This window comes from Eptesicus fuscus, chromosome 7, assembly GCF_027574615.1.
Source record: "Eptesicus fuscus isolate TK198812 chromosome 7, DD_ASM_mEF_20220401, whole genome shotgun sequence".
NCBI classification, from domain to species: Eukaryota; Metazoa; Chordata; class Mammalia; order Chiroptera; family Vespertilionidae; genus Eptesicus; species Eptesicus fuscus.
The window spans coordinates 84884704-84899233 of NC_072479.1; the positions used below are offsets into that span (position 1 = coordinate 84884704).

A 14530-nucleotide genomic window follows, 5' to 3' on the forward strand; every position below is an offset into this window, starting at 1 on the left:
AAGCCAGGCTGAGCTACCCGCTCCGGTGCGGCCGGGTCTCCCCCGCGACAGGCCGGCAGCCCGGACCGGGGAGGCCGGCGTGGCGCGCCCGCAGTGACGCGCTGTCCAGGGCGCTGACGTCACTGCCAGGCGCCCGGTGGCACGTTGGCCGAGCCCTTCGGCGGGCTCTCTGCGGGGAGGGGAAATGGCTTTGGCCAGCGATTTCTATCTGCGCTACTATGTAGGGCACAAGGGCAAGTTTGGACACGAGTTTCTGGAGTTCGAGTTTCGGCCGGACGGTGAGCGGAGGAGCGGCCGCCCCCGCGGCCACCTGGCGCGGCGCTGGGCCCGGGCAGCGGTGCGGGGAGCCCGCGGGGAGGCGGGGAGCCCGCGGGGGGGGCGGGGCGGGGGTGCGAGCGGGCGGGCGACGGGGCTGAGGTCCTAGTAAGTAGGAGCTGGAGAATGCAAGAGGCGTCCATTGGTTTTGTGACCAAAAGAGAATCAATCGGTGTAAATTCACTCGGAAAGGCTCATCCTGGCTGATGCGAACTAAACTTGAACCTGCGGGAATTAGCATCCTGGAGTCCGCTCACCGGAAAGGGCCTTAAAGGACATCCGGTGGGTCCACCTAATGCTTGAACATTTTTAAGAACATCCCTGACCTGCGGTGGCCCGAGGGATGCTGCAAATCCTCCGGTGGCTAATCTTTGGAGTACCCATTCATTCATTCATTCATTCATTCATTCATTCATTCATTCATTCATTGTATTCACTCTGGCGCCTTATGTGCGTGTCTAGGAAAAAAACCCACACGAATGAGACCCGCCCTGAAGGGAGGAGCCCAGCCTGTGGAAGAAGGAGCCTCCTGATGTGTTTTGGCATCTTCCCCGTAGGATAGGGTGACCAGACCTCCCGCTTTTGGCGGGACAGTCCCGATTTTTAACAGTTTGCCCCGCGTCCCGCGGCGTTTTAAAAAAGTCCCGATTTTTGGAAAGAATGCACGACAAGCTAGGGAACGGCGGGAGAACGGGAAGGGAATATACGATTTTCGGCGGCCATGTGGCTATTTAGCCAGGATATGACTTTTATATTATTTTTGTTAATTTTATAATGTTAAACTTTAATAACAACAAATAATTGTTGAGAACTGATTATCGAGACCTGCTTATCAAAGTTCGCATTGTTGATCAGTTGTTAGAATTCGACCACCATTGTTTGGACTTAATGAACAATGGCATTTTTTGGGATTGGCAACGACAAAAACATTTTGTAACTGTCTCTCAGACAATAGACAAAAACATTTTGTAACTGTCTCTCAGACGATACACATCCTACTGCGTGCTAGTAAGCTAGTTAAACAAGTGATGTCATTACAAGTCAGCTATTCAGATAATTTAGGTAAGTTATTTATTTCATAAATACATAAATTTTCTTGAATTTAGCAGACAGTACTCGTATTATTTATATTTTATAGTGGCGGCAAAAAGTCTAGCGCCGGCCTTGAAAGTGACACGACTTACGTTACGGCAAATTCATGACCTTTTAAACAACGACAGCAATCTACTAAAAAAAATTCACTCAAATGAGAAATATGCCAAAGAATAAAATAATACTATACATAATTTTTTATTTATTATATTTGTAAATTGTACTTACGTTGAAATTTAAAAAAATATATTACAATACTATTTTTGCGTTCTATGAAATTTTTGTTGCTCCATATAGACCACATTTTTAATCAAGAACACCCCCCCCCCCCCCCCCACCCCGGACAATGGTGTCCCGCTTTACCAATGTTAAAATCTGGTCACCTTAACATAGGATGCATTAAGAGTACAAAAAAGGGGAGTGGTTAGTTCTACCAGAAGGAGTAAGGAAAGCTTCCTAGAGAAGGTGACAGTTGAAATGACTCTTGAAATAGGTTATTTTCTTAGTTCCTGGGGTGGGGGTGGGGGGCCGGGGGAGGGGGGGGGGAGGGAAGGGAGGCCGGGTAGCATGAGCAAAGGGCGAGGTAAAACTGCCTGCTGCCCGTAAGGTCTGCAGCACTTTTTACCTTTCGCCATCTCTGATTCTTTTTAGAGAGTGTTATTGTATATTGAACGAGAGTGTTATTGTCTATGGAACCCTTCTTGCAACAAGGACAGTCCAGCTGCATAGACGTTTCTTTTTTGAATGCCTATTATGTGTTGGGCGACATGTAAATACAAAAATCGAGGGTACAGTAATGAATAAGACTCTTTAATTTCCCGCGAGGAATTATGTCTTGGTGGGTGACACAGACATGACTGACCATAAATCAGTATGGATATGAAGTACTGTGCTCATGTTTTGGACAAAGTTCTGAGAGCGAATGAAAGACAAATTAGGAGAGGAACACATATTAGGAAAGGGGAAGAGTATCAGGCATTTTAGGCAGAACTCACGGTTAAGGACAACCCTGCAATTACATAGAAACGGTAATCGCCTCATTCTCCCTATGTTTCCTCTACATTTAGCCAAGGAGCCAATTTATATGAATTCTCTGTCCTTTTTTGTTATGTGATACTGTTTCCAGAGCCTTTGTCTATGAGTAGTTTTCAGCTTGTCCATATCACTTTTAGCCAGTCACATAAATTGAGTAGTCTAATATTATTAGGGAAATTTCATGCTAGAATAGTGGTTCTCATTTATTTATCTACCACCACAACATCCTCACACTTTCATTAAAAATAAGTGAGTCACAAACCAGTGATTCCTAAGGGGCTTACCTCATTAGGTTTACCTATCATTTTATTTTAATTTTACCTATCACTGTATTTTATTTTTATTTATTTATTAAATATATTTTTATTGATTTCAGAGAGGAAGAGAGATAGAAACATCAATGATGAGAGAATCATCGATTGGCTGCCTCCTGCACTGCCCCCTACTGGGGATCAGCCGAACTTGGGCAAGTGCCCTGACAGGGTTATCCAACCATGACCTAGACTCTCGATTCCAATAATTACAGACTGTTGTTGTTCCTTGTGATTAAGCCCCTGTCCACGCAGCACCTGCTGGGCTTTGCCTTTCATTTTAAAGGATCAGGACCACATTACATGTTTACCTGGGCAACTGACTAGCCATGAGGAGAAGCATGCATCAGGGAGTACAAGTCATGATGGATTAAAATTAAATACAGATCAGTTAACAAACTGGCCAACTTTTATCTAGGAGCAGCACATAGTTTGTGTGCTTCCTAATCACAATTCTAAAATATTAACGTTGTCATTATACGTACATTAATTTGAAGGAAAATGATTAAAAGAGCATTTTGGAGTAATGGGAAAGCATGAGTATTGGAAAAAGATAGAGCTAGATCTGAATCTTGTGTGGTCCTAAGCAAGTTACTCAACTGGGAGTATGTGGGAGAATAAAACCTACCTTTTAAGGTTGTTTTACTGATCAGGTTAAATGCTCTGGGCTAATCAGCACCAATACAGACATAAAAATAAACTTTAAAAGAAATGTTTGTTTCTTTGTCTATGTCTAGATCAAGACATAGCTTAAGAAAATGGGCCCTAAAAATGGCCTTCCCATTGTATTGAAAGCATCAAATATTTAAAAATTATATTGAATATTAAAAAAATTATATTGAGTATTTAAAAATTATATCAAAGGCATGGAATATTTAAAAAATTGACTAGCTTCAACTGCAGCCAACTTACCAGCAATTTTTGAATGTCTACATTCTAGCATTGGTCATATGCTAGGATGGAAGAAATATTATTAAAAGTAGTAGTATAAAATGGTGTTTATTTTCAAAATTGCTTACGGTGTCATCTTTATTTTTTTTTTTTTAGCAGTTTTTGCTGTTATAGATTGAATTTTTTTCCACTCCCCACAGGAAAGCTTAGATATGCCAACAATAGCAATTACAAAAATGATGTCATGATCAGAAAAGAGGTACGTTCTTTTGGAATGTGTAAGTTGATACAGTTAGCCATTTTCCTTGTGTCTGTTGAATTTGCAAAAGTATATATAAAGCTGTATTGTAAAGAAGAAGCCAGTTTATATGTTGAAAGGGAATTCTGCTTAAATTAGATATAATTGTAGCATCTGTAACAATAAAAGAAGCAATCTGAATATATTAAACTGTATTCCCACATTTGAGCATATCATTTCATTAATTTTATAATTTGTCTTTTTACTCACTATTTAAAATGATAATCATGATTTAAGCACACTAAGAATTTTAAATGCAAGGCTTTAAAGTTAGGGATAAGAAAAAGTTCAAATCACTATGATGTGTACTTTGTCTCTGTTCAACTCAGATTTTTTGTTGTTATCATTAATCACTTGGAGAGATTTGAGTCCCATGTTACCAAGGCAGAATACAGGTTTTAAAAAGGGGCTAAGTGATGTGAAGAGTGAAAAGAAAGGGCAAGAGAGTGAAGAAAAATAAGAAGCATGAATGATTCCATCTGATGTTATACTTTGGAATCAGAATTAAATTTTTCTTTGATATTCTCTTTTAATATTTAGGGTTTGTAACTCCATTTTATCATTTCCTTCTGAGTCGTGGGAAGAAATAGAGAGGCATCATGAAATTTTGTTACAACTTATTTTCAGGCTTATGTACACAAGAGTGTAATGGAAGAACTGAAGAGAATTATTGATGACAGCGAAATTACAAAAGAAGATGATGCTTTGTGGCCTCCCCCTGACAGGGTTGGCCGACAGGTTTGTATTTAGTGATTCTTTAAATGCATAAATATTAAAACTGATACTATCATTGTTATGTTTCTCCTTATTTATTTATAATAGACACTCATTGATTCCTTAGTTTTTTATTTATTAGGTACCTGGTAAATTTTCTTTTTCTTTTCCTCATTTTCTGTGCTACCTCCTAGCAGTAAAGGAGTTGGTATATAGCTCTAAATTTAGACATCTTTCTGAACAGTCTTCTGTAGCCACCCCAGGTAAGGTTAGGATGTTTTCACACTGTTGTGAGTAATTTCTATTACATGTTAATTACTTTTTTAGGAATAAGTATAGGTATCTGTTAAATTTGAGACTTAAGATTTTCACTGACTTAGTAAAATTTACTTTATAACTTTGAAAACTCTTATTTGCATCTCTTGCCCCAGAGAGGGATTTGATTGGTTTGTTCAAGTTGACCACTGCCTTTGCCTCTCATACTCTCTTCAGAGTAACTGATGTATCTCAGAGGCCTTCTGAAGAGTTCTGAAGGCTGATTTCACTCAGTAGAAAGACAGTTTGATTCCTGAATTGGGCTTTTCAACTCTTGGATAAAAGAAATATGAACCTTGGAGGAAGAAACATTTAATTACACTTGTTTGTAACACCTTCGACTACAAGAAAATGTGGAGAAATCTTAACAGATATTGACCCTCTGTAGCAGTAATTTAACTCTTCTATTTAAAGAAACATTATTTAGGAAGCAAGCATAATAGTTAATAGTATTTATGCATTGCAAACACTTTTAAAAAGTAAATTTAGATCTGTTTGTTTTATGCATATGTGCATATGTACAAAAAACAGACAATAAGTAGTAAACTGTTTATCTCTTTTAAACTCAGGGAGAATCTAGTTTATCTACCCACTTGAGGATGTGGTCTTGTGTTTTGGTTATTGGGGAGGATTAATCATGCTTCAGAAATTGTCTGTTGGTCTTTAAGTCAAAGATTTTATGATTGTTTGAGAATCTTAGTTAATTCTCCATTTTGTGTGTGCTATAAATGGCATAATCAGGTCTTCTGATCAGTCTTCAGTGGCATCTGTTTTTAACTTGAAAAATGACCACAGATACAGCCTCTTAATTGTTGGTTTTAGGTTTACAGATAAAATATAGATAAAAATTTATACAATAATTATGGCACACTGGGAACATCTACATTATGTTATGTTTAATTTAATAGTTTTTAATTTTAATGTTTTGTGAAGTCAAAGAATATCAGTCTTTCAGTCTTACAGTCCAGGATTCAAATATCAGTTCATAAACAAGTTTTTTCCTATGCTTTCTGAGTCTTGGATTTCATGGTTGTAAAAGTAGTCTAATAAAGCCTACTTGATAAGTGTATTTTAGGGATTACAGATAATATTTATACTAAAGTAGTACTATAATTAATATTATGCATTTTATTTTTAGAGCCTGGTAAAAAGGTAAATATGTTTTTATTATATTATAAATAAGTGTACAACCGCATATTATTTTTACAACATTGTGCTTCAAAATGATGCCTTTAGTGTTTACTTGATATAATAAAAAATAATTGTGTGTCACTCTTAAGTATGTCATTCATTTTTTAGTATATTTATTAGATCTCTGGAGAGTAATTTTGGTTAAGTCATAATACTGGGAGACTCTTATGCAGATGTTGAAGTTTTTATTATTTTATTTTATAGACACAGTTTATGTCTAACAGATTATGCCCCACCCTGCCCCTTCTCTATTATTGTTAGAAAACCTGCAGTTAAAATTGGGACCCCCATGGTATCAAGAATATAGATATCTCTAGGATGGATTTTTATATTAATTATATTTCTTTATTTTCTTTAGGAGCTTGAAATTGTAATTGGAGATGAGCACATTTCTTTTACTACATCAAAAATAGGTTCTCTTATTGATGTAAATCAGTCAAAGTAAGTATGATAAAGCATTTTCACTAATTGATAAAATTTATTAGAGAGGTTCATTTTAGAACTATAGTGAGTTTGCTAAGATTATTTCATTGGCACTCTGTTTATTATACAGATGTAATTCTGATTTTTATGTCATTAAAGACTTGCTGTCAAAGAAGATAACAGTGTATTTATTGATTTACAAAAAGAAAATCTTAATGTGATAACTATACATAAACCCTACTTTAAAAAAAATCGGGACAATCACAAAATTTAAAAGAAATTCTTATTGGATATCAGCCTCCTTAGCTCCACATCACATCATTCTCCTCCTTGGATTTAATCTTCAGATGAATAAAATAAAAAAAACCCAGTATAGTTTAATGGCGTTAGCTATGTATGTCTTCCCAAGTTGTGTTTCCCTGTCTGTCTTTGCCTGAAAAATCCTTCTGCCTCCATTTCTTTCTTTCCACTCTTTACCTTTATTTTATTTTTTTCACTCTTTACCTTTAAAATATCCTCCTAGTGTCCTTTTTTTCCTATCACTCTAAATTGTAATAACTTATTTGTTTTCTTTACTGGTTTGTATGTAAACTCCATGAGAACCTTGTGTATCTCCAAAATTAGCACAGTGCCTGGCACATAATAGAGGCTTTATGAATATTTATTAGAGGAGAGAGGAATGAATGCCTAATAACTATTGGGTATAAAAGGCTATGTTCATAAAGACTGACCAGATACTTTTAAACTATCAAATTTATTTTCCCATAGTTGGTGAGGATGTGGCATTCATACCCTACTGGGATTATAGATTGGTTCATGTTTTTTAGAAAGCAGTTTGATAATTTGCTACAAAAGCCATCAATATTTTGTTAAATTTTCATTGTAGTAATTTCATTTCTGAGTGTCTATTCTGCGAAAATATCCTCAAACTAGAGGCCCGGTCCACAAAATTCATTCAGTCGGCCCGGTGCACAAAATTCATTCAATGGGGTGGGGGCGGGGGTCCCTCAGCCTTGCCTGCGCACTCTCATAGTCTGGAACCCCTCAGGGGATGTCTGACTGCAGGCTTAGGCCTGATCATCATGGATCCGGGGCTCTTGCAGTCTGGGACCCCTCACCCCTTACTGCCTGCCTGCAGCTGAGTGCACTGACCACCAGGGGGCAGCTCCTGTGTTGAGCATCTGCCCCCTGGTGGTCAGTGCGCGTCATAGCGACCAGCTGTCCTGCCGTTCAGTCGATTTGCATATTAGGGTTTTATATAGGATAATGAAAAAGCTTTATTATTTATAAAGATGGTGCCCTGGCTGGTTTGGCTCAGTGGATAGAGCATCGGCCTGTGGACTGAAGGGTCCCGGGTTCAATTCCGGTCAAGGGCACATGCCTGGGTTGCGGGCTCAATCCCCATTAGGGGGCGTGCAGGAGGCAGCCAATCAATGATTCTCTCTCATCATTGATGTTTCTTTCTCTCCCTCTCCCTTCCTCTCTGAAATCAATAAAAATATATATAAAATAAAATAAGGTCATTAAACACTTATTTATAATTGGAAAAATGTCCAAATGTCTAATAAGGAGATAATTGTTAAATTGATTAAAAATTACTTGTGAGTTCTTTTTAATGTAATGAGGAAAGTAATGTTAAAAAGGGCACAGGGAATAATTTGCCCTAGCTGGTTTGGGTCAGTGGGTAGAGCTTCGGCCTGTGGACTGAGGGTACAGGGTTTGATTCTAATCGAGGACATGTACCTTGGTTGCAGGCTTAATCCCTGGCCATGGTTAGGCACATGCAGGAGTGTCTCTCTCACATCCATGTTTCTCTGTCTCTCCCCATCCTTCCACTCTCTAAAAATCAATGGAAAAACATCCTCAGGTGAGGATTAACAATAAAAAAGTGCACAGGGATTATTTTAATTAGTAAAGAAAATAGAGAAGCAACAAAATGTTTATAGTTACTCGTGAAAAGTGACATTATATAGTATTATGAATATTATTTTTTTCCATCTTTATAATTTTATCTGCTTTATACATTTTTGTGATACATTGCTATTATAAGAAAATAAACACTTTAAATATGAAATGAATACTGGTGAAGAAAACTTTTATTTTTTCTCTTACAGAAAAGATAGAGATGCATTCCTTTAATTTATTTGTTTTAGATTTTTGTTTTGTTTTAGGGATTAATTTATAGAATTATATTGTTGCATTTTAGGAACAAAAAAGTAACTTTTATCTTTTTCGATTTTAGGGATCCTGAAGGCCTTCGAGTATTTTACTATTTGGTACAGGACCTGAAATGTTTAGTTTTTAGTCTTATTGGATTACATTTTAAGATTAAACCCATCTGAATTATGTTTTTGAAGCTATTTTTATATTTAATTAAGGGATGAATAAGGGAGGGTTTATTTGTCATTTATAATATTGGGATTTTTATGAATGTGAAGCAAACATATTTTTTTTGTATGCAAACTGAAAATAAGAAAATACATAAACAGTATTTTTACTTGTGTCCAGGAGAGTTGGACAGTCCCCACACACATTGAATTCTGTAAATAAAAGCCACCTTTTGTTGAAATTTTGCTTCAATAAAACTTACCAAACCTCTTATGGAGAGTGATTTTTTTCAGGAGACTGTCTATTGCCATTTAAAGATAATAAAAAATTGTAGGAGTTACATATATTGGCAGAAAGTAAGAATATGTATCCAGAATAAAGGTATCAGATACATTACAGGCAAAAAATGAAAAAAAAAAAAAAAAAGAATAAAGGCAATTGTAGATCTTCCCTTATTTCTTCCATACTTGATGGGATTTAAGGTTTTGGTAATTGTAGAGGTTGTTCACAGAAGGCTCGGGTTTTTGTTGTTGTTGTTTTTTTTACGTTTATCACAGATTCTTAGGGATTATTCACATGTAAATGTTTTTAGTATAAGCAGTGATTTCCTCAAGGATTACAAAGGTAAAGTCAGTATCCTAAGTTAGGCACATCTTTTATTATGCCCTTATTCCTTATTTCACAAATATATATTTTGTGTCTCTGTTGGAACTAAATGAGTTCTTAGCTTAAAAAATTATTAAAAATTTAGGCTCAAATGTGTACCTATATATTTATATTTTAACTCCCAATGAGCACAGGTCCCACTCATATTTCCCAGTTCCCTTCAGCCTTTGCCTGTTAGACTTGACCTTTCATTTCTTCTCCTGTCAGTAACCATGCCCTAGTATTCTGTTATTCTTTAAAAATGTGTAGTCCTGTTAGTAAGAACCTCCTGCCCCAGGGACCAGTCAGGCCTGACCTTAAGGTGAAGAATGAGTCTCAGCAGTCTTGCCGGGACTCCTGAGCAGCTAGACAAGAGCAACTCCGACCAGTAAACTTCTTTGAGATTATAGAAATGTTCTGTGACTGTGCAGTCTAATAATGGCGACTAGCTACTACGTGTGGCTACTGAGTACTTGAGATTTGTCTATTGTAACTGAGTTTATAGTCCTATTTAGTTAGAAGACATTTTTTCCAACATTGTGTTATGAAAAATTTCAGGCATAGAATTATAAAATGAACATCCATATGCCAATCTAGATTCTATAATTGAATTTTTAAAACTAGTAAGTCTTACAATAAATCATATCCTGTTGCTGATTTTTCACTTAAGGATAGAATAACTGGTATAGTTGGTGCCAATAGACGACTTTTCTTTAGTGCTATTTAATGTTGGTTAAATTTAGTCACATGTGGCTTGTGGCTACCCTTTGGACAGGGTAGCTCTAGAGCATGGCTTGGTAGCCTGTTTGCCATGGAGTGCTCTCTGGTCCTTTACATTGCATGAAAATGCATGGCCATCTTCACAGTTGCCATGGAAAGTCACCTGATCTCCACTGTGCAAGACCACTTGATCACCTTCAGTTCCCTTTCATGAAAATAAACATTTCTGCTCAAGATGTAGACCTCGAGACTTCAAAAGAGAGTCCCCCTTGCATCTTGGCCACCAGCATGCCATCCAGACTAAGGAAGACCTAGAAACTTCGGGGCCACGTGAGCCATGGCCACAGCTGCATCGGTGAGCACAGGAAGCACCCCGGGGGCCGAGGTAATGCTGGTGGCTTGCATCATCACAGGATCAATTTCAACAAATATCACCCAGGTTACTCTGGGAAACTTGGTATGAGACATTACCACTTAAAGAGGATCTAGAGTTTCTGCCCACCTGTCAACCTAGATGAACTATGGACCTTGGTCAGTGAGCAAACTCGGTAAATGCCCCAAACAAGACTGGAGCTGCTCCTATCATTGATGTGGTGCGATCAGGCTACTTCCACGTTCTGGGGAAGGGAAAGCTCCCAGAGCAGCCTGTCATTGTGAAGGCCAAGGTCTTCAGCAGAGGAGCTGAGGAGAGGATTAAGGTGTTGGTGGGGCCTGTGTCCTGGTAGCTTGAAGCTACATAGAGAGAAGTTCATTAAAATTCCACAAGTGAAAAAACAAACAAACAAAAAACAGATGTAGAGCTCAATGGATATGCAGTATAAAATCATTTTATAATTCTCTTAACCCTTAGCTGTCAGGAAAAAGGGAGAAACAATCACTCTTTGAACCACTTGTAGGTCCACAATTTTTGGTTGCTCCTAAATATAATCTTTATTCTGTGGTTCCAGTTGAATAAGATGATCCACTCAAGACTAAGCAAGGTTGGGGAGAAATAGTTCTTAATTTAAAAAAATCTTTAACATATTAACACTTTGTTCCCATTCTCTAACTTCTCTGTACTGCCTATTTATTTATACTCTATCCCCACTGCCTACTAAGTTCTTATATTTACAGGGAATTCATACAACTTAACAAAAGGAAGATAAACAACCCAATCAAAAAGTGGGCAACTGACCTAAATAGATGCTTTTTGAAAGAAGATATAAGGAAGGCCAAGAGACATGAAAACATGCTCAAAGTCACTAATCATCAGAGAGATACAAATCAAAACAACAATGCTGTACCATCTCACACCTGCCAGAATGGCTATCATCAACAAATCAACAAACGACAAGTGCTGGAGATGATGAGGAGAAAAAGGAACCCTCGTGCACTGTGGTGGGAATGCAGACTGATGCAGCCACTGTGGAGAACAGTATGGAGTTGCCTCAAAAAACTAAAAATGGAACTCCCATTTGACCCAGTGATCCCACTTCTAGGAATATATCCCAAGAATCTAGAAACACCAATCAGAAAGGATATATGCACCCCTATGTTCATAGCAGCACAATTCACCATAGCTAAGATTTGGAAACAGCCTAAGTGCCCATCAGCAGATGAGTGGATTAGAAAACTGTGGTACATCTACACAATGGAATACTACACTGCGATAAAAAGAAGGAGTTCTTACCATTTTCAACAAAATGGATGAAGATGGAGAGCATTATGCTAAGTGAAATAAGTCAGAGAAAGATTAATATCACATGATCTCACGCATTTATGGAATATAATGAACAACATAAACTGATGAACAAAAACAGATCCAGAGACAGAGAAGCATCTATCAGACCATCAAACCTCATAGGGAAGGTGGGGGTAAAGGGGAGAGATCAACCAAAAGACTTGTATGCATGCATATAAGCCTAACCAATGGACACAGACAACAGGGGGCGTGAGGGCATGAGTGGGGGGTTCGGGGGGCAATGGGGGGATAAGGACACATACTATGTAATACCTTAATCAATAAAAAAAAAATTATTCCATCAAAACACACACACACACACACACACACACACACCCACACACACACAACCAAAAAAACCAAAATTGGTCATTAGGATAAATGTTTTATATTGTCTCTGATTTTCTTATACCTGTTTGAACTGGCTCTTCCTTGATTGTAAGCTGCTGGTAGATGATGATCATTCAAAATTGAATTTTGTGTAACGTTAGTTTTATGAGAAATGGATTTTATAGTACTTGGGTCAGCAGATACTTGTCCCCACCCCAATGTCCCAAAATAAAGAGCACCTTTGCAATAAGCAAACATCTATTCCAAGTGTTGGTTCAGCGCCCCCTCCCTCCTTTTGCCCCTTCATGGGGTTAGTGTCACTACTCAGCATCTAGCACAGTCTTTTCCACATAGTAGGTGCTTTGCAAAAGTTTATTGAACTGGTTGTCTTACTGCCTTCACATTATTTGTCTTTGTAACAGTCTGAGATGGGAGATTTTAATTTCTATTGCTATGGAAACCTTTCAATTACCATGAATTTTGCATATGTGCATAGTTATACTACATATTCGAACACACTGGACAAGGTTGTGTCTTGTATGTGGCCTAACTGTGATCCTGATTTCCCATGTATAGTGTCAGTAGAACAGTTTAACCTTGATCAACCAAAGCAACAAATACAGCACAGCAAAGAGGACTGGTAAGAAATGAGATGATCTGGCAGGGTCTATGCTTCTATTTTATTTGTTTATATATTTTTATTTTGAGTTTCTGGGTTTTGTACCTCTGCTTCTTAAAACTAAGAGTGCAGGCAGACATTTCAAGTTCATTCAAGTGGACATTTTAAATATGAATATAAATGATAGCTGAGATCATCCTATATAATAAAAGGCTAACATGCAAATTGACTAACGGAGGAATGACTGGTCACTATGACGTGCACTGATCACCAGGAGGCAGACCCTCAATGCAGGAGCTGCCCCCTGGTGGTCAGTGTGCTCCCACAGAGGGAGAGCCTCTCAGCCAAAAGCCCTGAGCTGGGCTCACAACTGGTGAGCGCAGTGGTGGTGGCGGAAGTTTCTCCTACCTCCATGGCAGCACTAAGTATGTCCGACTGCCATCAGTCAGACATCCTCTAAGGGCTCCCAGACTGCAAGAGGGCACAGGCCGAGCTGAGGCCTCCCCCACCTCAAGTGCACGAATTTTGTGCACTGGGCCTCTAGTTTTATATAACCTATTAGACTACTTTATTTTGATTTGAAATGTGTGAGACTTATGCTATAAATTCAACCTCTGATCCGTATGATTTTTTTTTCAAAGACTTTTACTTGGAGCAGTTTTAGCTTCACAGCAAAACTGAAAGGAAGGTACAGAGATTTCCTGTATCCCCCTTCTCCCCCACACATACATATTCTTCCCCATTATCAACATCTCCCACCAGAGTGGTACATTTGTTACAGCTGGTGAACCTTCACTGACACATAATGATCACCCCAAACCCATAGATTACACTAAGGTTCATTCTTGATGTGTATTCTATGGGTTTGGACAAATGTATAATGACATGTATCTCCCATTATAGTATCATACAGTGTTTTCACTGCTCTTAAGGCTCCTGTGTGACACCTATTCATTACTCCCTACCATCAGCCCCTAGCAACCACTGATCTTTTTACTGTCTTCATAGTTTTACCTTTTCCATGATGTTATTTAGTTGGAATCATATGGCATATTCAGATGGATTTTTCACTTAGTAATTTTTATATATAAAAGCCTAAGCGACTGAATGACTGAACGACTGGTCGACCAGTCACTAACACGTGCACTGACCACTAGGGGACAGACTCACAAGATCGGGCCTGTGGGGATTGGACCAAAACCGGCTATCCGACATCCCCTGAGGGGTCCCAGATTTCGAGAGGGTGCAGTCCAGGCCGAGGAACCCCCACTGGTGCATAAATTCATGTTCCGGGCCTCTAGTATACATATAAGTTTCCTCATGCCCTTATGGCTTGATAGCTCATTTATTGTTAGTGCTAAATAATGTTCTGTTGTCTGGATTTATCACACTTTACCCCTCCACCTATGAAAGGACAGTTTAGTTGTGTGGCTGCTTCCAGATTTTGGCAATTGTGAGTAAAGCTGCTATAAACATGCAGGTTTTTGAGTAAATTTTAAGTTTACTGACTATTTTAATAATCGGTTTTCTAGCATTGTGTGGTAATGAGCTGGAATAGAACCCCTCCAAAAAAATAATAAAAA

At 38.3% G+C, this 14530-nt stretch overlaps 1 protein-coding gene and 1 pseudogene across 4 annotated transcripts; both read left to right on the plus strand.

Moving 5' to 3' along the window:
* The first annotated feature begins 124 nt into the window (after positions 1-124).
* On the plus strand, positions 125-9178 carry MAGOHB (mago homolog B, exon junction complex subunit). 4 transcript variants are annotated; one of them, XM_008140412.3, is made up of 5 exons: positions 125-278; positions 3845-3903; positions 4570-4680; positions 6521-6603; positions 8828-9178. In XM_008140412.3, exons 1-5 carry the CDS (start codon positions 185-187, stop codon positions 8925-8927), a joined length of 447 nt encoding a protein of 148 aa, XP_008138634.1. In that variant the 5' UTR covers positions 125-184; the 3' UTR covers positions 8928-9178. The 4 variants fall into 4 exon arrangements, with proteins under 4 accessions (XP_008138634.1, XP_027999726.1, XP_054574489.1 ...); XM_028143925.2 differs by having other exon boundaries at positions 227-278; positions 3801-3903; XM_054718514.1 differs by lacking the exon at positions 125-278 and adding an exon at positions 449-597.
* A 1388-nt stretch (positions 9179-10566) lies between these two features.
* On the plus strand, positions 10567-11008 carry LOC129149685 (60S ribosomal protein L27a-like; annotated as a pseudogene).
* The last annotated feature ends 3522 nt before the right edge of the window (positions 11009-14530 follow it).